This window comes from Chlorocebus sabaeus, chromosome 21 (genome assembly GCF_047675955.1).
Source record: "Chlorocebus sabaeus isolate Y175 chromosome 21, mChlSab1.0.hap1, whole genome shotgun sequence".
Lineage (NCBI taxonomy): Eukaryota > Metazoa > Chordata > Mammalia > Primates > Cercopithecidae > Chlorocebus > Chlorocebus sabaeus.
This window is the reverse complement of record NC_132924.1, coordinates 122,987,706-123,012,583: the sequence shown is the minus strand read 5'-3', so window position 1 is coordinate 123,012,583 and position 24,878 is coordinate 122,987,706. Positions and strand designations below refer to the sequence as shown.

Below are 24,878 nucleotides of genomic sequence, written 5' to 3'. Positions count from 1 at the left end.
CGATGGAGTGCCAATATGGAAACACCCTGCGAACACAGCCCTGCTTCATGCTTCCTCATACAGGCAGCGCAGTGGCTGGCACAGGGATCACCACTATCCTGACAGGTCCACGTGGCAGCTGGACTCTGGACCTTAACAAAGACCTGGAACACCCACAACCAAGGCGTCCTGGAGAACAGCAGACCCGGCTCCCATGTGGGTAGATGCGTAGCTCATGGCTCCTGTAGAGCATGGGTAGACGTGTAGTTCGGGTGAACCCTGTCCCAGACTCTGCACTGTAGTCACTTTGGGGCACAACAGGTGGACAAACAGATCACCCCATGGGCCTCCTCAGGGCAGCTTCAGACCCTGCTCCCCTCATCCTCCAGTTCCTCCTGTGGGGCTGCGTCCCCAGGACTTCCTCAGTAGGGCAACCATCTCCCCCTTAAAAAGCCTCTCCCATCTCCCCAGGACTGGACATCAGTCTGATCTCTCTCTCCAAAGCACCTTATGCTGATCCCAGATTTGGAATTTAGCACACTTTTGTTTTCCCCACCAGGTTATGAACTTCAAAGGGCAGCGACTATTTTAGCGTCTCTGTATCCCACACATCCAGCGTATAATAGGTCCTCAGTCAATGTCTGTTTAATGAACGTATGCTCCTCTGCAGGCTACCTCTGATAGCTAAGTCTGCACAGAGAGAAAAGATGGCCCTAAGGGTTTGGAGGAGAAGGAGTGCTGATGCAATGCGAGGAATGAGGAGGTGCAGGCAAAGCTGCCGCCCCAGCCACAACTGTGAGGGCTGAGTGGCTCTGCAGAGACCTGGATGAAGATGTGAGGCTCAGCGTGAGGCCTCATCTGCTCCAAAGTTCTCTTTCCTTGGAATTAAAACCCAGGATGTGACCTATGACATCAATTCAAACCCTTAAACTTGCAGCAGGCCTGCTTCACACTGGGGATGGTTAATTCTTTGTGTGGGTTAAGCTAAACAAGGGAAAACCCTTTTTTCCCTTTCCATGGGCACAATTGCTCTGCAAGTAACCACTCTAGTTTATTAAAACAACAATAGCTACCATTTATTGAGTGATTGCTGTGTGCCAGGCACTATACCCCATGCTTTACATAAGTTACTTGCCCAAGGACCTATGGTTTAAATGACAAAGCCAGAATTGAACCCCAGAACTATCTGGCTCTCACCTAGGTGGTGAGCCGAGGGGAGAAGGTGGAGGGAAAAGAAACAATGTTTCTAGTTTCTTATCAATAGGAGTGTCATCCTATCATCCCTGGGGCTGTGCTGCCCAGTAGCTACCTGGGGCTATTTAAATTAATTAAAATTGAATAAAGTTCAGTTTCTCAGCCGCACCAGCCACATTTAAATTCTCAATAGCCGTATGTGGCTAGTGGCTATGGTCTGGATAGCACAGAAATAGAGCGCTGTCATCATCACGAAAAGTTCTCTGTTGAACAGCCTGTTTAGGACACCTCCTCCAAACCCAGTCAACCCGAGAGGCTGTTCTCTTTTTAGCCTAAGGGATAACTTAAGGGAGTCCCCCTCTCACTGCCCCTGCCACAATCCAGGAAGAACAGTGATAGTGAGAACAGGCTATTTTTGGCCCCAATACTCCTCCTCCTGCCTAAAGGCCAAAGATATTTCTTTAACAAATTCAAACCACTTAAAAATAATAACAAAAGGTTTCAGGAGCATCCCCCACTCCCACCAGTTTCCCTCTGCCAAGTCCCTGAGGGGCCTGTGCTATTGCATGGCTGAGCGGCCGCCTCTGGTCACTGCAGTCTACCCTCTGTCAGGCAGCTCCCCTGGGGCTGGGCAGTGGGACACCAAACCCTCTCAATGAGGCTGACCGCCTTACCGGATGACTTGAAGCGCGTGTCCCTTGCCAAAAAACAACCATTTTCTGAGAACTTACACCATTTTTCTTAGCTCCAGACTTGCTCCTAACAAAGAAATACAAGGATGACGTAGGCAGTTCCAGAAGCCCCAACATCATGAAGCTCACCTGGCTCCCCATGACAGCCACTGCACTGCCTGTATGAAGCAGCGTGGCTGCGTTTGCAGGATGTTTCCACATCTGTGACCACGTGGCCACAGATCCCCACTGCAGACCTGCACTTACCTGGCCTTGGACAAGATACAAAGCTCTGCACTTACCTGGCCATAGACCTGATCTAAATCCTTTTAAGTCTTGATTTGTTTACTCATGGCTGTTTTCTGTTCCCTTGGCAACCACCTTAATCTCAGCATGCTCCAGAGTATTTTGGATTGTAACCCACTAGGATAACAAATCTGACCGTCTTGTCTTGGACTTAATGACAATGCCTCCTCCTAAATATCCTGTGACTCAGGTTTATCATTTTAAAATGAAAGAGAACGAAAACTGAGGAGGACAGTACCACCCCATCCTTGCAGAAGGCTGCAGTGTGACAGCAGAAGCAGCTTGGGCTAACAGGAGGCCTGGGATCTACTGTCAATTTGCAACAGGACCTGGTGGACAGGTCACACTATCCCCACCCCCACCCTCCTTTCCCATGTATTACTGCCCTGCCTGACTCATGGTACGATTAAATGAGATAATGAATTAGAAAGCCTTGCTAAGAGAGCTGGGGCTGGGAACCATTTTTTAAAGAGTTGAACATAAAAAAAAAAAGAGTTGAACATAAAGGTCCCAAGTCCTGTGCGTATCAAAATGATTTTCCACGAAGGTCCTCGAGCTCTTCAAGGGTAGGGGCTGTGTCATGGGCAGCATCCCAGAATGATACCTGGCACACAGCAGGTTTGTTTAATGAATGAATGCTGTGAAGTCCCGGCCTGGTCAGTGAGTCACACACCTCAGTCATTCTTTGCCTGAGGGATTTGACCCTGTCCCCTTTGTGACCCAAAGCACCCATTTGTGGGAGGTTCAGTCACCTGGGATCAGCGAGCAGGCATTCTCATGAATTGGTGCTGAAGAAAAAAGCTGCAATTAGGCCTCATTTTTTTAACCCCAAGTCCTACCAGCAAAGCTATTTGACTGTTTGGATCATTAAACAAGCCACTTATGGAAAATAACACATTCTGTTGTAAAGATGCTCCTGCAGGACTGATCTCGTCAGCATCTGCTCACATGTGCCCTCGGGCACCTGATTCACAGGGACCCAGTGTTTCCACAGATCTGTCCTTGCAGGCAGTGTTTCTCTAACCCAGGAATGAAAGACAGGACTCAGTGAGGCCTGAAGTGGGTGGGCTTGCTCAACGTGATTTCAGAATTTGGCAAGTGGCAGAGAGAAAAAAGCAATGACTCCTGAACCTCCCCCCTGGTTAAAGCAGGGTTTGAGGAGCTGCAAGGCAGTCAAGCACTCCCTGGTGCAGTGCAGAGTGGAAGGGGAGTTCCAGGAGAGAGGCAGGACATGAGAGTCAGGGGAGCCCCTAGGGCTGGTGTCAGGTGGAGGGTGCCCAGGAAAACCCTTCTGGTTTGGTTTCCCATGGTCCTAAGTGCTGAATGCTCAAGCAGGTGGTAGCAACCCTGGCGTACAACACCCCGCGTGATTTCACACTGCATGGTTTGTGATCAAAGAACTGCTCCGGGATGCAGCAGCCCTGGCTGAGTGCTAACCATCATCGGCACTGTTACCCTGGTAAGCCATAACAGTCAGGGCGGCCCTCCTGGTCCACCCATCACCTTCATATGTCCTTCCGTAGATCTACAACTAGAGTTTTTTCCAGATACAGAGGATTAAAGAACAGTGATCAGAAGCCAGGCTGAACCATGGCAGCTCCCAGAAGATAACACTTCCCTGCATAGAGAAGGATCTGGGCTGTGAGAAGTGGGCAGGTGTACTTCTTCCTTCTCCAGAGCCATGGTGGGCTGGTTTCTTCCTCCTACCTCCCAGCTACCCAACGCTGGCACCCCAACACCCATCACCACCCTCTCCAATTCCCTCCTCTCCTCTGGGAAGATACCATCTGCGGCCACAGCCTGGGCTGGAGCCCTGGGCTCTTCTGTCAGCACCAGGGGCTCAGACAACCCTGCTTTGGAAGTGTGTAAGGGGTGACCTCTTGGGGCAGGAGGCCGAGGAGGGTTTGTGGGAAGAGACACTAAACTGACTTGGAGAGGGGAAGAAGGAAAACACCCCTGGCAAGATCTGGGCATGGGGAGTGCTGTGCTCCTAGCCTTGGGCAAATGGATCTCTGAGTACACACAGACCCGGGCTTCAGCTTCAGCCAGGGTGGTTCAGAAAGGCAAGTGAGACCATGTGGAGTATTCCATCCATTTTCTCTTCTGCAACACCAGACTGATAAGGATCCAAGCCAGTCAAGTCAGCCAGCCCACTTCAGACATGCCCCAGACAGGAGTGGGAGCAGCGTGTCTGGCGCTCTCCTGCACAGCTACCTCCCCAGGTAGCCAAGCCTCAGCGGAGCCCACCCGGCTCATGCCTGCCTGACCATCACACACATACCAGTTCTAGAGTCGGGCCCAACCACACACACACCTTGGGCAGGGGGCAGGCAGGGATGGAGAAGGACATAAAACCACTCACTCCTTCCAAAAATATTTATTGGATTCCTACGACGTGCCAGCTCTGGCCCTAGTGCTGGGAATATACTTGGCTCTCCCTCGCCACAGCCTCTGGCTTCCATCCTTGGTATCACCGAGTCTTGGCAACTCTCCTACAGGGGCAGCCCCTGGCCATCCTGAAGCGTGGGCAGGACCGGCTGGTGCTGCAGCTGACTAGTCCAGACCTCAGCCACTTCACACCAGGAGACTTTCCCAGCGTCCCAAACAGGCCCCTCACTCGCTGCTTGAAGCCTGGGGTCCAACCTCTGAAGAGGGTGGTCACATCCGGGCCCGCAGTGAGGAACTCGGATCTTCCCTCCTCCTCCCTCAACCCACGCTGGGACCTTTCCCAGCACCCTCTTGGGCCCTTCTAGAACTATTCTCAGTCCTTCAGAGCCTTGAGGAATCTACCGGTCCCGCTGTGGGGAGTTCTAAGAGCCAGCAATCCTGGCCACACCCACTCCCCACACATACCCCGCAAACATCCCCCGCACCACCACGGGTCCGCTGAGGTCCCGTCCACTAGCGCGCCTCCTCCTTGGGGCTGCACGCAGAGGCCGCGCGATGTACACGCTGGTGCTTGAGCAGGTGCTGCTTCTGGCTGAAGCCGCGGCCGCAGGCGGGACACAGGTAGGGCCGCTCGCCTGTGTGGTTGCGCCGGTGCCGCGTCAGATTGGGCTTCTGGCTGAAGCGGCGGCCGCACTCGGGACACGGGTAGGGCCGCTCGCCAGTGTGGATGCGCTGGTGGATGGTGAGCGCCGACCACCACGAGAAGCTCTTGCCGCACTCGTTGCAGATGAACTGGCGCGGCTCGCCAGGCCCGGTGAGGCCCGCGCGTCCCCGGCCCCACAGCGCGTCCCGGGCCCCCGGGGACCGTTGGGAGCTCCGCGGCCGCGCGGCCAAGCCTGGGATGGCCTCGGCCTGCAGCTGGTCGCCCGGTTCCCCGGCCGGAATGGCGGGCTCAGCGGCAGCGTGGGCGCGCTGGTGGGCGCGCAGTGCGGCGCGGCTGCGGCAGCTTTTACCGCAGCTGGGGCAGGGCGCGGCCTGGGCTCCGGGCAGGTGCGTGCGCAGGTGCTTGAGCAGGTGCTGCTTCTGGCGGAAGCCGCGGCCGCAGTGCGGGCAGGGGTGCGGGCGCTCGCCCGTGTGGTTGCGCAGGTGCCTTGTCAGGTTGGGCTTCTGGCTGAAGCGGCGGCCGCACTCGGGGCACGCGTAGGGCCGCTCGCCAGTGTGGATGCGCTGGTGGATGTTCAGCGACGACCACCAGGTGAAGCTCTTGCCACACTCGTTGCAGATGAACTGGCGCGGCTCGCCCGGCCCCGAGGGGCCGGAGACCGCGGTCCGGGCCCCAGGCTGGCCCCACCAGCCCTGGCAGAGCCCCAGCCAGGCCCACTCGGGGCGCCCCCGCGGCGGCCCCGGCCGCAGGCGAGAGGCCCGGCGCGCCGCCGCGTCCTGAAGCAAATCGTGCAGGCCGGCGCGGGAGCCCTGGCGGTCCCGGGCGTGCGCGCGCTGGTGGATGCGGAGGCCCACCTGGTGACGGAAGCAACGCTCGCACTCGGGGCACGAGTGGGTGGCGGGCCGGGAGTGGGTCTTCTGGTGCTTCAGCAGGTGCTGCTTCTGGCTGAAGCGCCGTGCGCACTCGGGGCAGCAGAAGGGTCGCTCGCCAGTGTGGTGCCGCTGGTGGCGCGCCAGGTTCGGCTTCTGGCTGAAGCTCTTGCCGCACTTGCCGCAGAGGTACGGCTTCTCCCCGGTGTGGGTGCGCTGGTGGATCTTCAGGGACGACCACCAGCTGAACCTCTTCCCGCAGTCCAGGCACACAAAGTGACCCTCGCCGGCGGAAAGCGAGGGGCTCAGGGGAGCGGAGGCTGACCCGGGAGCCCGGCCTGCCAGCCCCGCATCATGCTCAGTGGGAGGGGCCCACCTTGGACTCCCAGACTCCTCCTGTCCCCCCAGGGCTCGAGGCCGCCCCATGGTCTGGCGTGGCGGGAGGCCCGGGTGCTGCTGGAAGATGTTCTCCTTGTCCTTCTCCGCAAGCATGACCTGCGGTGCCAGTGTCTGCAGCAGCCGCTCCGGCTTCTCCTGCTTGACCTTCATCACCAGCCCAGCTCCTGCCAGAGGCAAGCAGGAGAGAGGAGGGAGAAAGGTCACTGCTGCTCCGCTAGGTGGGATGGAGAGAAGGAGCGAGAGGGAAGGGGTGTGGGAAGGCAGAGAAGGGCTGAAAAGAGAGCACGAGAAAAGGCAGAAGGGAAAGATTTTAAAACGAACAGAAGAAAACAGGGGCAAGAGAAGAAAAAAGAGTAAGGAAGGCAGAAAGGACAACAAGGGCAGGTTAAGATATAGAAAGGAGTGAAGGAGAAAAATACAAGAAAGGAATCGTAAATGAATCACTCGGGTGCCCAGGCCACAGGATCCCTGAGACGCCGGCTGCTCTACCTTCTCCACCCTGAGGCCCAGGAGATGCAGAGAAGGTTAAAGAAACCAATCCAGTGAAATCTGCTGACCCAAGGGGCAAGGAGAAAGTAGCCAAGCTGCAAAACATAACCATTCTTTTTCTAAGAGGATCCACGTGCTGGAAGCTTTCTAAGCAAAGGCATGCCCAGTCCTCAGTGGTCAGGGAGACCAAACCCTGGGTCACTGCATCACCGTCTACACTGGCGGGGCCCCTGCCCCAAGGCAGAAGCCATGGTGGGGGAACACTTCACCTTCTGGGACCTTGGCTGTCTGGCAATTCATCTTCCTTCAACAAAACCAAGAACAAGAAAGCAGGCCAGAAAGACCTCAGCATCCAAAAGAGGTGTCGCCTTGCCTTTGTGTTAAACTTAATCCACTTTGCTCTTGAGGGTCCCACACCCACTGCTCCCAGCCCACATCTTGGGCCATACACAAGTCTACAGAGGCAGTTTGTTTTCCTAGCTCAGAATAAGAAGCCATAAGGAAACCATTTGCCACAGACACTAAAGAATGCATACTGTGTGATTCCATTTATGTGAAGAGGAGAAGCCGGCAAAATGAAACCAAGAGTTAGAAGTCAGGATAATGCCCTATTACAGAGGGCACTGTGGATGGAAGGCAGCATGGGTCTGAGGTTCTGGCAATGTTCTCCATTGATATGGGTGCTAGTTACAGGGCAATGTGTGCTGTATAAGAATTTATAGAGCTTGTGATCTACGCACCTTTCCAAAAAGGTTTACATGTAATAAAAAGTAGGTGGAATAAAACATTTGTGAACAAAGAGAAAAATCTTTAAACAGATGTCAGTGTTACAAAGACAACAAAATAACCCCAAAAGAGGTAGAAGAACAGCATTAATAAAGATAAAAACAGATTATAGATAAGGGACATGTAGCTGCAAAAAGGATTCTGAAAATCCCCAAATACTATATATGGACTTTATATAAATAAATTTGAAAATCTATATAAAATAGAAGATTTTACAAGAAAACGTAAATTAAAACTGACCCAAGAGTAGGTAGAAAATCTGACGACATAAACGACTAAAAGAGCCTAAGAAGACATCTCAGTCTACCTCAAAAATGGATAACAGGCTCTGTAACTGTATAAACAGGTGCTGCTAAAGCCTCAAGGGAAGGACCATGTCCACCTTATATAAACTACTACAATGAATAGGAGCAAAGGGAAAGAGAAATCTACAAGGTTAGCATAACTCCAGTATCAACCCAAGACAAGAATGGAGGTGGGCAAAAGGTTTATCATTCTTTGAACACAGACACAAACATTAGCAAAGCAAGTTCAGTGGTATTAAAATAATAACATACCCTAACCCTGCTGAGATTTTCCCCAGGAAAGCAAACATGGCCCAATATAATTTATAACGTTACCTTATTAAAAGTGAAAAAACTCCCAATAGATGTGAAAAAGTCATACGATAAAACTGAACATTATTTCTAGAGGAAAGGTTCGAAGGAGGGAGAAGGTAGAGGAGGAGGAAGATGAGAGGGAGAGAGGAGGGGAGGAGAGAGAGGGAGGGAGAGAGAGACAGAGAGAGAGAGAGAGAGAGAGAGAGAGAGAGAGAAGAAAGCTCCTAGCAAACTAAGAATAGAGGAAACTAAGTTGACAAAGAATCAAAGAATGTACTGTAGAAATTACAGCAAACATTATAACCAAAGGCAAAAGATTAGAAGCCCATTACAGTTAGCAACAAAATGCAATGCTCACCATCCCTGAAATCAGTTGGCTGTCCTTGAGGAACTAGCCAAGGCAGAGGGGAAAACAAAGAGAAATGCGTCAACATTGGAAAGGAGAGAAACTGCCATTTGCTTATGATTATTAACAACCTGGAATGTGCAAGGGAATCCACTGAGAAATAGAAATAAGAGTTTAGCAAGATTGCCTGGTACAAAACCATACAAAAATCACTTTTTAAAAAATGGCAACACAAGTAACTAGGAATATACCTAATAAACATGCAAAACTTATATAAAGAAAACTTTTAAACTTTACTAAAGAGATAAAGAAAACTAAATGAAAGGAGCAATATATCATATTCTTAGATGAGGAGCCAAGATGTTCTTCACTCTGAAATAATGTTTAAATTCAGTGTAATCCTATTTAAGTAAATTGTAACATTTATCATCTATACAAATTGCCCAGAAAATCCTAAAAATGAACAAAGAAGACTTTGGCTTATATGACATTAAAAGCAAAAATGCTACCACCCTACACGTATGAATGGCTAGAATTGAATAGAATAGAATGAATGGCTGGGCACGGTGGCTCATGTGTAATCCCAGCACTTTGGGAGGCTGAGGCGGGTGGATCACCTGAGGTCAGGAATTCAAGACCAGCCTGGCCAACATGGTGAAACCCCATCTCTACTAAAAATACAAAAAATTAGCCAGGGGTGGTGGCAGGCACCTGTAATCCCAGCTACTCAGAAGGCCGAGGCAGGAGAATCACTTGAACCCAGCAGCAAGATGAGATCACACCATTGCTCTATAGCCTGGGCAACAAGAGCAAAACTCTGTCTCAAAAAAAATAAAAATCAAATAAAATAAATGAGAGTGGCTAGAATCCAGATCACTGGCATGTGCATACAGTGAGGCTGAGCAGCAACAGGGGCTCGTTCCTTCCTGGTGGAAATGCGAAGTGCTGCCACCACTCTGGAAGGCAGTTCAGCAGTTTCTTACAAAGCTAAATACAGGCTTACCATCCAATCCAGCAGTCGCTTTCCTAGGTATTTACCCAAAAGAGCTGAAAACCTCTGTCCATACAAAAAACTACACATGGATTTTTATAGCTTTATTCCTAACTGCCAGAACTTGGCAGGAACCACCATGTCCTTCAATGGGTGAATGGATAACTCTGCATGATGGAATATTAGTCAACAATAAAAAGAAATAAGCTATGAAGTCAAAAAAGCCATGGAGGTACCCTACATGCAAACTTCTAGGTGAAAGACACCAACGTAAAAGGCTACACACTATATGACTCCAAATATATGACATTCTGGAAAGGGCAAAACTACAGAGAGAACTGAAAAACCAGTGGTAGCCCGGGGTTGGAGGGTAGGGAAAGATGAACAGGTGGAACACAGGGGACTTGGGGGGCAGTGAAATATTCTGTATGATGCTCTAATAGTGATACAGGACATTATGCCTTTGTCAAAACCCATGTAAGGTACAAGATCGAGAGAACCCTACTGTCAATTATAGACTTCAGGTAATAAAAATGTATCTATATTGGTTCATCAGTTATAATAAATGTACCACACGAATGCAAAATGTTAATAATAGGAGAAACTGGAGCTAAGGTATAGAAGAACTCTACTTTCTTCACAATTTTTCTGTAAAGCTAAAACTGCTCTAAAATATAAAGTCTAGGTTAGACACAGTGGCTCTTGCCTGTAACCCCAGCACTTTGGGAGGCTAAGGCAAGAGGATTGCCTAAGTGCAGGAGTTGAAGACCAGCCTAGGCAACATAGTAACACCTGTCTGTATAAAAAATTTATTAAATTAGCTGGGTGTGGTGGTGCACACCTGTAGTCCCAGCTACTCTGGAGGCTGAGGTGGGAGGACTGCTTGAGTCCAGGAGGCTGAGGCTGCAGTGAGCCCTGATCGTGCCACTGTACTGCGAGAGAGAGACAGTGAGCAAGCGAGCGAGCGACAGAGAGAGAGAGAGAGAGAGAGAGATCCATTTGGGAAAAAAAGAAAATAAAACCCAACTCTTGACTGACACCGTTGTTATTGTTACTGGCATGGCTGTTCCATGGTGGGCTTGGTGACTTAAGGCTGCAAGTCAGATTCTCATCCACAAAAAATAGAAGTAAAAATGCTAAATACAATCATTACAATAATGTACAGTACACATCATAGATAAATAGGCCAATGGAACAGAACCATTTGATACATGATACAAGAGACATTCCAAGTCAATGGAAAAAGGCTATTCATTGACTTAGAACCAACCCTCTCTTTGGGGAAAATATTTAAGTTAGATTCGCAGTGCAGATTGTTTATAAAAATCAGTTCCAGATGGACTTAAGTGCCAGCTTAAAAAAGAAAATGGAAGTATTAGAAGAATTGGGAGAATTTGCTTAGAATCCAGAGATAATTAAAAGCCTTCTTAAACAGGATACAAAAGATAAAAACTAAATTTAAAACATCTGTATGACAAAAGATACCATAAACATAAGTCCGACAAAAATGGGAATTTTGGCCAGATGCAGTGGTTCACGCCATTAATCCCAACAATTTGGGAGGCTGAGGCGGGAGAATCACCTGAGGTCAGGAGTTCAAGACCAGCCTGGCCAACATGGTGAAACCCCGTCTCTACTAAAAATCCAAAAAAATTAGCTGGGTGTGGTGGTGCATGCCTGCAATCCCAGCTACTCAGGAGGCTTAGGCAGGAAAATCACTTGAACCAGGGAGGCAGAGGTTGCAGTGAGATGATATCGCACCACCGCACTCCAGCCTGGGCAACAAAAGCAAAAACTCTATCTCAAAAAAAAGAAGAAGAAAAAAGAAATGGGAATTTAGAGCAGCATTTTCACATAGAACCTTCTGCAATAGTGGAAACAGTTTACATCTGAGCTCTTAAGCCACATATGTTTACTGAGCACTGGAAATGTGACTAGTGCAATTAAGAAATGACATTTTTAATTGTATTTAAGTTAACTAATTAATATTTATTTATTTATTTTTGAGACAGAGTTTCCCTTAGTCACCCAGGCTAGAGCGCAATGGCGCAATCTTGGCTCACTGCAGCCTCTACTTCTGAGGTTCAGGTGATTCTCCTGCCTCAGACTCCCAAGTAGCTGGGATTACATGCGCCCGCCACCATGCCCAGCTAATTTTTGTATTTTTAGTAGAGATGGGGTTTCACCATGTTGGCCAGGGTGGTCTCAAACTCCTGACCTCAGGTGATCCACCCAACTCGGCCTCCCAAAGTGCTGGGATTTCAGGTGTGAGCCACCGCGCCTGGCCATACTTAAGTTGATTTAAACCTAAACTTAAACTAGAAGAGTTCTATCTGGCTAGGCCATGTGCTGGACAGTGCAAGTCCAAGAAAAAATATGTGCAGATATAGAACAAATGCTTAGTATCCAGACTATAAAACAGACTCCTATACATGATAAAAAGAAGTTCCGGGCCGGGCGCGGTGGCTCAAGCCTGTAATCCCAGCACTTTGGGAGGCCGAGACGGGTGGATCACGAGGTCAGGAGATCAAGACCATCCTGGCTAACCCGGTGAAACCCCGTCTCTACTAAAAAAAATACAAAAAAAACTAGCCGGGCAAAGTGGCGGGCACCTATAGTCCCAGCTACTCAGGAGGCTGAGGCAGGAGAATGGCATGAACCCGGGGAGGCAGAGCTTGCAGTGAGCTGAGATCTGGCCACTGCAATCCAGCCTGGGCGACAGAGCGAGACTCTGTCTCAAAAAAAAAAAAAAAAAAGAAAAAAAAAAGAAGTTCAACCCCACTAGTCATCAACAAAACGCAAACTAAAAGTGTAGCATCTTTCAACCTCTCATACCAACAAAAATTTAAAAAATCAATAATACCTCTACTTTACAATATGCGTGGACACTACACAGAAGAACTAGTATACACATGGGTAATCTGAGAGCATAAACTGGGGCAGAATTTGTGGAGGACAATCTGACAGTGTTTATTAAAATTAGAAGTGTGGAGAGCCTTCTGGCCCTTTCCAGCCAGCAATTCCATCCCGCGTATTCACTTAAGAAATACTGACATACGAGTGTAAAGAGGAATGTCCAGGAATATTCACTGAAGTGTTCTTTGTAATGAGCAAACAATGAAAAATAACTTAATTATCCTAAAAAATAGTTCCCTTCATAATATGGAATACTATGCATCAACTAAAAAGAATGGAAAAGAACTATGTATGCCAATATGAAAAGATTCTCAAAACATTTTAAGAGAAAGCAAAAAACAAGTTGAAAAACCATATGAATCATCTGACTGAATTCATAAAAAATTAGACCATATATCTCTACAAATGCACACAGGGATGATCCAGGATGAGTTACACCAATCTGAGACCGGTGGTTGTGCTGTGTCCGTCCATCAGGTGGCTGATGGCCAGTTCTCCCTCAGCCCTCTCCAGCCAGAAAGATGACTGCGGGCCAGAAAGCCCCAGGATGCCAGGACAGTGCCGTCACATCCACCTGCCAAAGGACCCCTGGCAGACGTAAATGACTGGGTTGGGTGAGGTGCTAAGCCCAGCAGCATCCCTGGAGGCCCTGGAGCTGAGGTGGAGTGTGCTGGGGCTCCAGCAGCCCCAGGCACACTCCCAAGGGTTCAGGTATCCATATGAAGAGCAGGGGCCACTGGCCTGCCCGTGGAGAGTCCCGAAATAATGGCACCGCTCCTCAGTCATCATGAAAAGAATCATGTTTTAGGTTTTAATGGTTCCGATAAAATTAAAAGGTGCAAAGCACGGATTATTGCTTAATGAGTACAGTTTCCCAGGTGATGAAAATGTTCTCGAAATAGATGGCGGTGAAGGCTACACAACACTGAATGTACTGATGCCACTAAACCGTACACTTAAAAATGGTTACAATGGTAAATGTCGTGCATATTTTGCCACAATAAAACACACGCACACAAATAAAAATTAAAGGTTGCTTAAAAGGGGTAAGCTGTCAATTGTCTGAAAAACGGGGTCCTCCAAATGAGTGGTTCCCTCAGTCCGGCCACAGGCCAGTCCCCACATGCCTCCATGTCTCCAAGAGTCTAGGCTAGTGTTTTCCAAACTCTTCCCTAAAACCACAGGTTCCCCAGAAGCTGCCATAGAGAGGAGAGAGGGCCCCAGCTGACTCCACAGCTCACATCAACCAGAGCAACCTCACAGTGACTCAGGATCCCAGGTATGAGGCTATCTAGGGAAAGGGCCTTCTATAACACGCTGCGCTCTAAGTTCCACTGGAATTTCCAAAACACACATGCAGCTAGGGTGCTTCTGTCACGCACCTGGCTCCTCAGACAGGCACGCAGGTGCATGGCTAGGCTCCCTGAGGGTCTGTGTCCACATGCCACACTGCCACGCTTTGCACTTGCGGCCACGTTTCTCTTTTACCCCACTGCCTGATTTTTGTCCCAGTCTTGGGTCTCCTGACATGATATTCCTGGGAGGGAGGCGGTTCTTCCCACAGGGGCAATGAGGCAGGGGCCCTGAGGTCTATGGGGCAATTCACCTGGGAGTGGAGAGGGAGGTAAAGAAACCCGAGTCACACTGTGCCGAAGGGCAGGGCTCCCAAGGGTGTCCAGTGTGCTCTGGACTCAACCCTGCCCAGGGGCCTAGAGCCCTTCTGCAGCTGGGCCACACGCCACTGCAGCCAGGCCACACACCACATGCGACAGGGCACGCCAGAAAGGGCTGCAAGTGCTACTCACAGACGCCAGGGGCTGCTCCACCTCAGGCACAGCAATGCTGGGCAGGGGCTCCAGTCAAAAGCACGTGACTGTGCAGGAAAATTTTCCACTGGCAGCATGTATTTCATCACAACCAGCTCTAAGCGGCTTAGCCAATAAGGACCCTGAACTCTGAGTGACCTCCAGGAAGCATAAATGGACTGAAGACGCTGTCCTGACTGATAAGCCACAGCTTTGTTCCAACTGTCCTACCTAGAGTGCTAGCTTTCCATGCCTAATTAGTATAACCCCACAAACTCCCTGTTCTAGCACGTAAACAACACTTCAATTTCTACAAGGCATGGGTGCACATGTGTCCCCTTGCCAGGCAAGTTAATGGACCAGGCTTTGTCATTTTTTGAGCTCCCATCGCCTCTGTCATTGTTCCATTCTTTGACATGGCTGTCCAAGCCCTGGTCCCCAACCTGAAATTCTGCATCAATGGGATGTACTAGCTACTGGCTGAGGGCACTGGCTTGCGCCTGGCTTCAGAAAAGATAAGGGCATGCAACCTCAGCGGAGGAGACCCTGGCTCCTCTGCCTCCTCTCTCTTCTCTCTTACCTGTGCGGTCACCAGCCAGGCCACCCTCCATCCCTGGAGGCCTCCCAGCATCAGCACCGGCTGTGTCCCTTTCCTGTCATCTGTCAGAAAGAGAAGCAAAAGAAAGAGAATGGGCCTGTGGGACAAGGACAGAACTCAGGGTCCCCAGCCCTCCTCCCATCCCATAAAGCACTCTCTTTTCCAAAGAGCTTTTCTATCCACAGCCACATTCGACGTGGGCAGGGGCTCTTTCACTGTACGCATACCTGCTGAGAAAGTAAAAGAGCCTAAATTCCCATTTTACGAAAGAGGAAACTGAGACCATGAAGGACCCCTGATGTGCCCAGAGTCATGAAGGTGATGAACAGCAGAGCTGGACAAAATCCCAGGTCTTCTAACACCCACACCAGAGCCCACACCCTCAACATCCGCAGGGCAGCGTGTGATGGACGCCACACCTGAGAAGCAGGAGCCTGGAGTAAGGTTAGAGATATGTCTGCAACTGACCATAAGGAATACACCTGGAAGGCAGAACGGACCTACACGTTTCCTCAGTCACCAGCCCCCTCTTTCAAAGTCCCCATCCATGTTCTAGTACAAACCCCTCTGGGGAGCTTCAGGGCCAACTGTCTCCATACAAGAACACACACGGTCAACTGGGCATTGCAGAGCCCACGCCCAGTTCACTGATCCAGGATTCATCTTTTTTTTTTGAGAAGGATTCTTGCTGTGTCTCCCAGGCTGCAGTGCAGTGGCAAGATCTCGGCTCACTGCAAGCTCCGCCTCCCAGGTTCACACCATTCTCCTGCCTCAGCCTCCCGAGTAGCTGGGACCACGCCACCACGCCCAGCTAATTTTTTGTATTTTTAGCAGAGATGGGGTTTCACCGTGTTAGCCAAGATGGTCTCGATCTCCTGACCTCGTGATCTGCCCGCCTTGGCCTCCCAAAGTGCTAGGATTACAGGCATGAGCCACCACACCTGGCCTTCTTTTTTTATTTTTATGCCCAAGTCTTCTGAGCATTTCCTGAATGGCTCACTCTGTGCCTGGAACATGACAGGATAGATGACACTGCTGTGTGGATGCCCCAGGCCTTTGCCCTGGCTGTCCCCTCACCCTAGATCCCTACCTGGCTGGCCCCCTCGCTTCTATCAGCTCCCAGCTTCAATGTCCCCTTCTCAGAGCAGGCATCCCTTGCGTTTTTGTTTTTTGCTTTTTTTTTTTTTTTGAGACGGAGTCTCCCTCTGTTGCCCAGGCTGGAGTATAGTAGCCCAATCTCAGCTCACTACAATCTCCACTTCCTGGGTTCAAGTGATTCTCCTGCCTCAGCTTCCCAAGTAACTGGGATTATAGATGTGCGCCACCACGCCCAGCTAATTTTTGTATTTTTAGTAGAGACAGGATTTCACCATATTGGCCAGGCTGGTCTCGAACTCCTGACCTTGTTATCCACCCACCTCAGCCTCCCAAAGTGCTGGGATTACAAGCGTGAGCCACCGTGCTGGCCCCTGGTGCTTCTATATACAGTCACCAGCCTAACTCCACCTCCCATTTCCTCTCTAACATTTTTGCCACCTGAAGTCATCTTAACTTTTCTGTTCCCCACCACACCAAGTCCAGGAGCTCTTCATGCTTGCCACCAGATCCTCAGGGCCCAGAGCAGAGGGCACACAGAGGGCCTGTAACAAATGCAGGTGGCAGGAATGGGCTGCTCCACCTGGCCAGGAGCTGTGCAGCCTGGAGACTCATCTCCTCCTCGCTGGGGGTGCGCCTCTCCTAAGGACAGGGATGTGGTCCCCTGCGCCTGTACCCCCTAGCAGAGCAAAGACGTGGCTGCCCCACGGAGATGTGCAGCTCATCCTTCCTGCTGCCTCAAGGGAGGGGCTCTTCCAGATTTCAGTCAGCCCTTCCTCCCAGGCACTCTGGTTCGGCCACCCTCACAGAAACACCCACCCAGGCCCCAAGAGCCTCGCAGAGACCCAGCCTACCTCTCCCAGGTCCCCTTCAGAGCCCAGACACTGGGGGCACACACCCAGACTGGGGATCTGGACCCTGACAAGAGACATGGGGGGAGGGGTGAATATGAATCTAGAAAATGCAGAAAGTCATTTTCCCTCGTGCAAAGAGAGGAAGAGACACCCCCTTTTTCAAGAGCAGTTTAGAAACTTCTAATTAATAAGCTCTATCTCTGTCTTTTTGAGATGTATGTGAATTAAAAATGCTCCTCAAGTAGAAATAAATCTTTTTAAAAGTTAAATAAGGCTGGGCGCAGTGGTTCATGCCTGTAAACCCAGCACTTTGGGAGGCTGAGGTGGGTAGATCACCTGAGGTCAGGAGTTTGAGACAAGCCTGGCCAAGGTGGGGAAACCCCGTCTCTATTAAAAATATAAAACTTAGCTGGGCGTAGTGGCACATGCCTGTAATCCCAGCTCCTCGGGAAGCTGAGTCAGGAAAATTGTTTGAACTCAGGAGGCAGAGGTTGCAGGGAGCCGAGATTGTGACAGAGTGAGACTCTGTCTCAAAAAAAAAGCTAAATAAGCCTTCTGCCAACATTACAACCCAGGACTGTCTTTCCCAAGGTCCTGGGGGCCATTTCTTTGAAATTTAAAGATCAAGGAAGACACTACCCCTGCCTCCCAGTCTCCATGGGAGGGTAGGAGCCTAACTTCAGCAGGCGCCTGGCTCCAAATCACAAACCTATCTCCTGTCATAAAAATAAGAGAACTTTATTTTTGCTGTGGGTAAAGGCAATTAGCTAACACAGATGGTCACTCCAATTACCACGTGAATTTAGGATGACCTGCGTGTGACAAATGGTAATGTCCAGTCCTCTTGCTGGAGGGTTGGTGGCTGTTTACCCTGAGAACATGTCTGTAACAGGCTGCACGTGCTGGCTATATGCAGGCTGAGAGCTCCCGTCTTTGCAGTCACTCAGGGGATTGTCTGTGGTGCTCACCACATTCTGGTTTCATGCACATTCAATCTTTTAAAAACTGTTTTTCTCTTCTACTTTTGCAAAGAGCTTTTCTGGGTTTGCAAGAGATTTTGTTTTCACTTCTATTTCCCCTACAGGGGTCTGTAAGCATGCCTACTATGGTTTCTTACAGACACTCGAACCTGCTTGTGGTGCAGGGAAAAGGTGAGCAGTGGGGAAGGGGGCTAGGGGCCCCTGGTGGGGCTCTGATGGGTGCTGGGGGCTCCTCCCTCCCATGCCACCCTCCTCCCTCAGGGCCACTCTGTGAGCTTCTGCATGCCACATCTTGGGAAACCTCTCACCAACTGGACTTAACATCCACCTAAAGAGGCGCAAAGGGGCTAGTGGACAGAGAAGCCACGTTGGTAAGGGGAACTCAGACTGAGGAGGGCAGAGCCCAGGCCAGAAATTCAGGAGGACAGAAGGATGGGCCTGGGTCTACACAGAGTGAGATCTCCAAGGCAAATCAAAGAGAGTCCTACTTCACCCACCCTGCCTCCCAAGAGGTATTAGGACCTAACAGCCACTCCGGGTAGTAGCAGGCCTTCCACTGTCCAGGACCTCCCAGAGCAGCCCCTGCCTCAAGCCTCAGTGCCTCTGCCTCGGGCCATACCAGGGCTCGAGGGGAAGCAGCTTGTGGCTTACATAAGAACAGAAGTGGAGACAGAAGGAAGAGGACCCAAGAGGAAGAAGTGAGAAATTCAAGGGGGAAACAGAAGACAGGAATGAGGGGAGGCCAAGTCTTTGGGGACCCACCTCTACCTGTGTGCTCAGGTGGGCTATGTCTGGGAAACGGCACAGCAGGTGTCCTACAGACAAAATCCAGGAAAGCCCTCCATGTGACACATTCTAGGCTGGCCAGACACAGACACCACATGTCTCCACCCTAAGCTTCTCTCCTATTCTGCCTTTCACTCTGCTCTGCGCATGGCGGGCCCCTCCTAACCCACCATCCTGACACGTCCTCGGCCACCTGGAGACACCCAGGAGCCAGGTGAGCAGGCTGCCCAGCAAAGCCCCCCGGCTGGAAGACAGGCGTCAAGGGCCAGACACGCCATCTGCCACCAGTGCCCACACCGAGTCTTGGAAGGCCGCTTCGTCTATCGCACAAGGGCCCCTGGACCCCTACCGGACCACCTTTCCTTTCTGCTGCCCCTCGGGCTCTGAGGGGAGCAGGACACACAGGGGCCCCCTTCCCACACCTGGCTCTGGCCCGGCCCTCCCCACACCAGGTCAGGCTGCAGTTCAGTAAGAGCCCAACAGTAGGCAGGCCTCAGCCTGGGCCCAGCTGCCATGACAACTGAGGACTAACCACACAAAGAGGGGATTGAGCTAGCAGCAGGTGGAGAGGCCCGGGGCAGGGGGAGGCAACAAAGGAGCTTTGGTTGTGGCAGAGACTTGGGGGCGGGGAGGCCAGACAGCAGCTGGGGAAGGAGAAAGGCCACAGGCCAGAAAGAGGCAAGGTCGTCCCCATCACCGCCCCTGGAACCTCCCACCAGCCCAGCACAGCTCTCACAGCCTCAGCGCCCCAGGTCGGGCAGTCAGAAGCAGACCGTGCCGCAGGTACCATCTGCTGCCAGTGGAGCGGGAGCAGCATCCACCACCAGGCGCTAAGGCTTTGCGGGGTGGGGGCAGCTCCCCAAACCCCAGCCAAAGGCCCAGTATCAGGCCCTTCTCAGCCGTGAGGTCCCAGCAGGTCCTCACTTGCTGGGCACTGCTCAGCTGGTCTTCTGTAGAAGACCCCCACAGAAACTGGCCTCCCCAGTCCCAGCCCATGCCCAGCCAACGCCTCCCTGCCCATGCTGCCCCCTTCTATGGCCTCGTCCTTCCCAACTCCACCTGGTCCCCAGAGCCTCCCTGCCCTCTCCCCCAGCCCATTCCTGCTATGTCCTCACCTAGTTCTCTCTCCCTGTGAGACCCCCTCACTCAAGTCAGCCCCAGGGAACAGGGGCTTGCTCCCATGCCTGCACATCCCTCACATGTAGAAAGTGTGTAATGTGTATTCAGTGAATGAAAGAATGAGTGAATGAAACAATGGAGGACTCAAGAGATGGCTCCTCAGGCTCCAGTCTTCTGTCACTATCAAGAAATCCCTCAGGACCAGGCAATGGTATTCTCTGCCTGATTTCAGTTAATAGCAGATGGTTTTAATTTAAATATATGACCACAGGGACATGAGAAACTGATGTAAACCACACACAAACATACCCAGATACAATCATATCTAAATACAGCTAAGTAAACAAAAGTTCAAAGACACAAAACTACATGAGAACACCTGCAAAACTGTCTATGCAAATAGAGAATGTGAGATATTTTTTTAAACTCACAGAGACACCTACAGATCCACAGACACACAAATGTGCCACTGTGAACCAGGTCAGCACAAATCATTGCACAGCACACCTACAAACACAGAAATGTAAAGTCACCCACGACACAAGTATCCTTGTACACCCATGGCCATCCTATCACGCCCACTTGCTCCAAGGGAAAGAACTCAGAGAGGTAGAAACAGAAGCAACATACCCTCATCGAGCCAGGAGGCTGGGGCCGTGAGTCCCCATTGGATGACCTGTGCCGGGTGGGATAGGTCAGCAGGAGCTGCAGCTGGCTGGAGAGGCGTTACAGCAAGACAGAAAGCCCTAGAGACAATGAGCCTGTGTCCAGCAAGCCTGGTGCAGCCTGAGATCCTCCAGGGCCTGGCCTGTGGGCTCTGGCCCAAGGGGATGCAACGGGTCCTCTCCCCTTCAGTCAGCTTTGGGTGACCCTGAGCCGCCACCTGGCTGGCTCCTCAGCCCTAGTCTCCCCCTCGAAGCCCACTGCCTGAGGCTGGCAGGGATGGCCTTCTCAAGGCCACCCTTCCTGGTTTCTCCCCTCAGAACCCCATGTCTTAGTCAGGAGTCCCAAGTCCCAGCCCACCCATCACTGAGCCGCTGCTAGTCCCCGGCCAGTCATTGTAGCGCTTTGAGCTCAGGTTCCTGATGGCACGGGTGAATGGACATACCTGCTCTCTGAGTTTGGGAGGAGCACCACAGGGCAGCAAGCCTGAGCTGGAGGCACCGGGCAGTGTCTGTACAAGCCTCTCTGCCAGTGTCCCCACTGCTGCTCACTCTTCCTAAGCCATTACTCCTTCCAGCCACTTGGGAATCTGAGGCCCCCAGCGCCACACAGGAGCCTCCACACTCCACCCCGCAGGAGGAAGAGGGTTTGCCACGGCTGTGGTTGTGGCACTGTCTGTAAAGCCCTCCACTTACCAGGGCAGTTCTGCATGCCCCTCCCAGAGGTCCCAGCCCAAACCAGGTGGGCATCCCCTCCCCCACCTGGAGACCTCCATCCCCACATCCAGCATCAGCCTCCCACTACAACTCCCCTGTCCCACCCCCCATGACCCACCCTGCTCCTGTCCAACTTCCCGGATCCCACTCAGCACAAGGCCACCCCCACTGTGACCACTCTCCCAGCCCCTGACCCTTCCCCTCTTTCTACTCCACCATCTTCAGACCTCAGTCTCTCAAACACCCCAGTCCTCAGTCTGGGGAGGGAACAGAGGAGGGGAGCCAGGGGAAAGGGCAGGCCGCAGTCCCACCCAAAGAGCAGGCCATAGTGGAAAAGGCCGTTGAAAAGCTCCAGACAGGGACTGAGATTGGGTTTGCTTCTGGTTAGCCATGTGATCCCAGACAAACCACTTTCCTTCTCTGGGCCTCAGTTTCCCCACCTAAAAATGGAAATAACACTTGCTCGTGGTATAGAATTGTTATATCGAGCGGGGCGGGGACAGGGGGGAGGGATGGTGGGATGTGAACTGTGTGAGAGGACTCTCAGAGACATTCCCAAGGTGCAAGACAAATTCGATTTAGGTCACTGCTGTTGCCATCACCCGCTCCCCATTCAGGGTTATAAGAACTGTACCTCAGGGTATGAACAGCCAGCCAGGTTTCATGGCTTTAGTTTGCCACCGTCAACATTCCCAGGAGACCTGATCTGCATGCAGCCAGGTCACTTGCCTTATCCACTCTGCCTGCCCACCTCCCAGAGGTCCCCAATTCGACCCCAGCTATGATTCTGAGGTACCTCCTTCCAAGACTTCCTTCACCGGCCAGAGGTAAACACCCTTGCTGGAACTGTCCCACCCACACCTCCCCTGCCCCACACCCCTGCCCCTCCTCCTCAGCCACCTCCCTTCAGAGGCGAGAGCTGCACTTAACATTCCTCCGCCCCAAGTCTAATACTCAGGAACCTGTCAGGGCCTGGATCTGAGCTGAAGGTTGAGGACAAACCCAGCTGCTAACAGTCTCTGAACAGGTGTCACATTTTAATTAATAAACACATTTCCATCCCTTGCTGCATTCAAAGGACCTTGGAAAACGAAAGTGAGATGGAGCAGGGACCCCTTCAGGCACCTGCTGCGCCCTCCAATCATGAAAATAAAGGAAAATCTTGAGTTCTTTCCAGGGAAATTCCAAGCACCTAGCTGGTCCTGAGAAGTAAATGTGCAACCTGATGAGAAGGTAATCGTATCTAAAACAACAGCAAGGAAGTTCGACCACATGAGACGTGTGGTTGCCTATACAAACTAAAGGTAACATCCTAGCGTATGTCCTTGAGTTGTTTTTCAGAAACCCAGACCCCCACCAAATGGACTTGCTGGCACGCACACCTCAGATAAGGGGGAACTGAGAATTCAACTCTGCGCATCTTTCCCCATTGCACCCCGACATGCCCCATCCGCTCGTGGCTCTTGAACTCACCGTGTCCTCGCACCCTGTGACTAACGTTGGAAGGCCCTTGCTCAATTTTCGCCTTCCCAGTCCAGATTAGGGATCGCTTTGACCAGGAAGCCTTTTTGGACACACCAGGCTCAGCCAGGAGCCCCTTCTCTGTGTAACCTGTGCACCCAGGACCATCTACATGAAATCATCATCATCATCAATATTTTGTTAGTCTGCACAAGACTACATGCATCTTAACACAGGGTCCTTCTCTCTCCCCTGCACCCAGTACAGGCCCCACACACAGTGATCCATTAATAAAAACTGTCACAAGGGAACACTTAAAGAAATTTCAGTACAAAACAGATTTGAAGCAAGGAAGCATGAAACCTTCAGCCTGAAAGGAGACAACTGCCATCTGATCTCTTCATTTTACAGATGAACATGGGAACAGTTGGCTGTGAAGCCTTGGACTGTCGTCCGCCTCCAGCCCCTGGGGCTCTGACCACACCCAGCCCCAGTTCAGATCATCTTGCTCAAAAGGCTGAAGGAGGCCCCACCTCCACACTTTCCACATGTAGATAGATATCCTCAACGTTCTTCACAGAGGGGATGCCCGCACCCACCCCATCGAATTCGCGGCTGCTGTGCCCATCTTCCTGGAGAGGAGTTCTCCGCCACACCCGACACCACACCCTTCCAACTTCTGCGGTGCTTCCCTCTCACTTATCTCCACCCCCAATCCTTATCCCCGCTCGTTTAATCACACATTTATTGAGCACCTACTATGTGTCTGTCACTCTGCAGCGAGCACTGGGGTTCCCGCCCCCAGAAGCTGATCTATCAGGGAGACGGACAGGAACCGGGAACTCGGAACAACGGGACAGCCCAGGAGGGGCCGCCCGCGGGCGACCCCTCTACTCGCCACCGCGTCCTCCCTCCGTCCTCACTAGCCTCCCTCCCGACCTCGCTGCCCTGGCCTGGGGCCCTCCCCACCCTCGGCCGCGCCCCTTTCCCCTCGGCTGTGTGGGGGCAGGGGAAACGCTTGAGACCCGGGGCTCGGGGGACGCGCGGGCTCGGAGGACGCGCGGGGCTCGGGGCACCCCAGGTCCCCGCCCCATCACTCCGCCCCAGCCCGAGCCGGGCGGAGGCAGCACAGGAGGAGCGGGGCCGAGCGCTGGTCCATCCCTCGCACCGCCCCTCCCCGCCCGAAATGCAGAGGGACTCGGAGGGAGGCGACGGGGAAATAAATACCTTTGACTTTGTGGCTAAGGTTAACGGGAACTGCCACCCCGAGGGCGACTTGGGCACCGGGCTCCCGGCCCTGGCCATTCCCGGGGCAGGCGGGGCGGGTACGGGTGTCTGATTGGCTGGCGGGCCTGGCCATCCCCGGGGCCGCCCAGCCACCCCATTGGCTGCGCCGCTCAGATGACCCGGCAGGCCCTATCGGAGCAGCCCGCGGGGCGGCCCCTTTGTTCTCTGGAGCCAATAACCGAGGGGGGAGGGCTGACCTCGCCCCCACTGGGTGCGCAAGGCCGGGGCGCCGTGAACGCGCTAGCAGCCGGCCGCGGGGCCGCTGGGCCCCGGGGAGGAGATCTCGGGAGGTCGGGCTCCAGATGGCCGGCGGCGTCCTGGCACCCCTGCCAGGCCTGGACTCAGACTGCGACCCCGTTGTAACGCCTGAACTCAGCGCACGTTCGCCGAGCGCCTCAGCGCACCGGACGCTGTTTCTCCCTGTTGGGGACCCATCAGGACCCGGACAGAAACCCCGGCTGAGGCTGTGGCTGCCCTCAAACCGCGACAGCCCCACCGTAGGGTGTGATAACTTTTAGGGTTCACTACGAGGGACCTTAGAAATCATTATACTCGATATTTTCGTTTTCTGTTTTGGGAACGTGGTCTCGCTCTGTCCCCAGGGGCGCGATCATGGCTCAGTGCAGCTTCGAACCCGTGGCTCAGCCGATCCTCCCGCCCTGCTAATTTTTTTAATTTTTTGTAGAGACGGTGGTCTCGCCATGTTGCCCAGGCTGGTCTCGAACTCTTGGGTTTAAGTGACCCTGCGGCCTCGGCCTCCCAAAGTGCTGGGATTACAGGCCCGCGCTCGGCCCAATCCCTTTGTTTTCTACCTGAGGAACCGCTCTGAGGTTACGTTACTAGGTCGGGTTACTAGGTAGGGCTCCCATGAGCAGAATCCTTTCAGCCCAGCTGCCAACCCGGTCCAGACTGCCAGA

At 52.2% G+C, this 24,878-nt stretch overlaps 1 protein-coding gene across 5 annotated transcripts; it reads right to left on the bottom strand.

Moving 5' to 3' along the window:
• Positions 1-4,511: 4,511 nt before the first annotated feature.
• ZNF775 (zinc finger protein 775) lies at positions 4,512-24,000 on the bottom strand. 5 transcript variants are annotated; one of them, XM_007983427.3, is made up of 3 exons: positions 23,902-24,000; positions 14,983-15,062; positions 4,512-6,634 (listed from the first exon to the last, which is right to left on the bottom strand). In XM_007983427.3, the coding sequence occupies exons 2-3, from the start codon at positions 15,011-15,013 to the stop codon at positions 5,052-5,054; spliced, it is 1,614 nt and encodes a 537-aa protein (XP_007981618.3). In that variant the 5' UTR covers positions 15,014-15,062; positions 23,902-24,000; the 3' UTR covers positions 4,512-5,051. The 5 variants fall into 5 exon arrangements, with proteins under 5 accessions (XP_007981618.3, XP_037846876.2, XP_007981619.3 ...); XM_037990948.2 differs by lacking the exon at positions 23,902-24,000 and adding an exon at positions 23,434-23,871; XM_007983428.3 differs by lacking the exon at positions 23,902-24,000 and adding an exon at positions 20,465-21,192.
• Between the last annotated feature and the right edge of the window lie 878 nt (positions 24,001-24,878).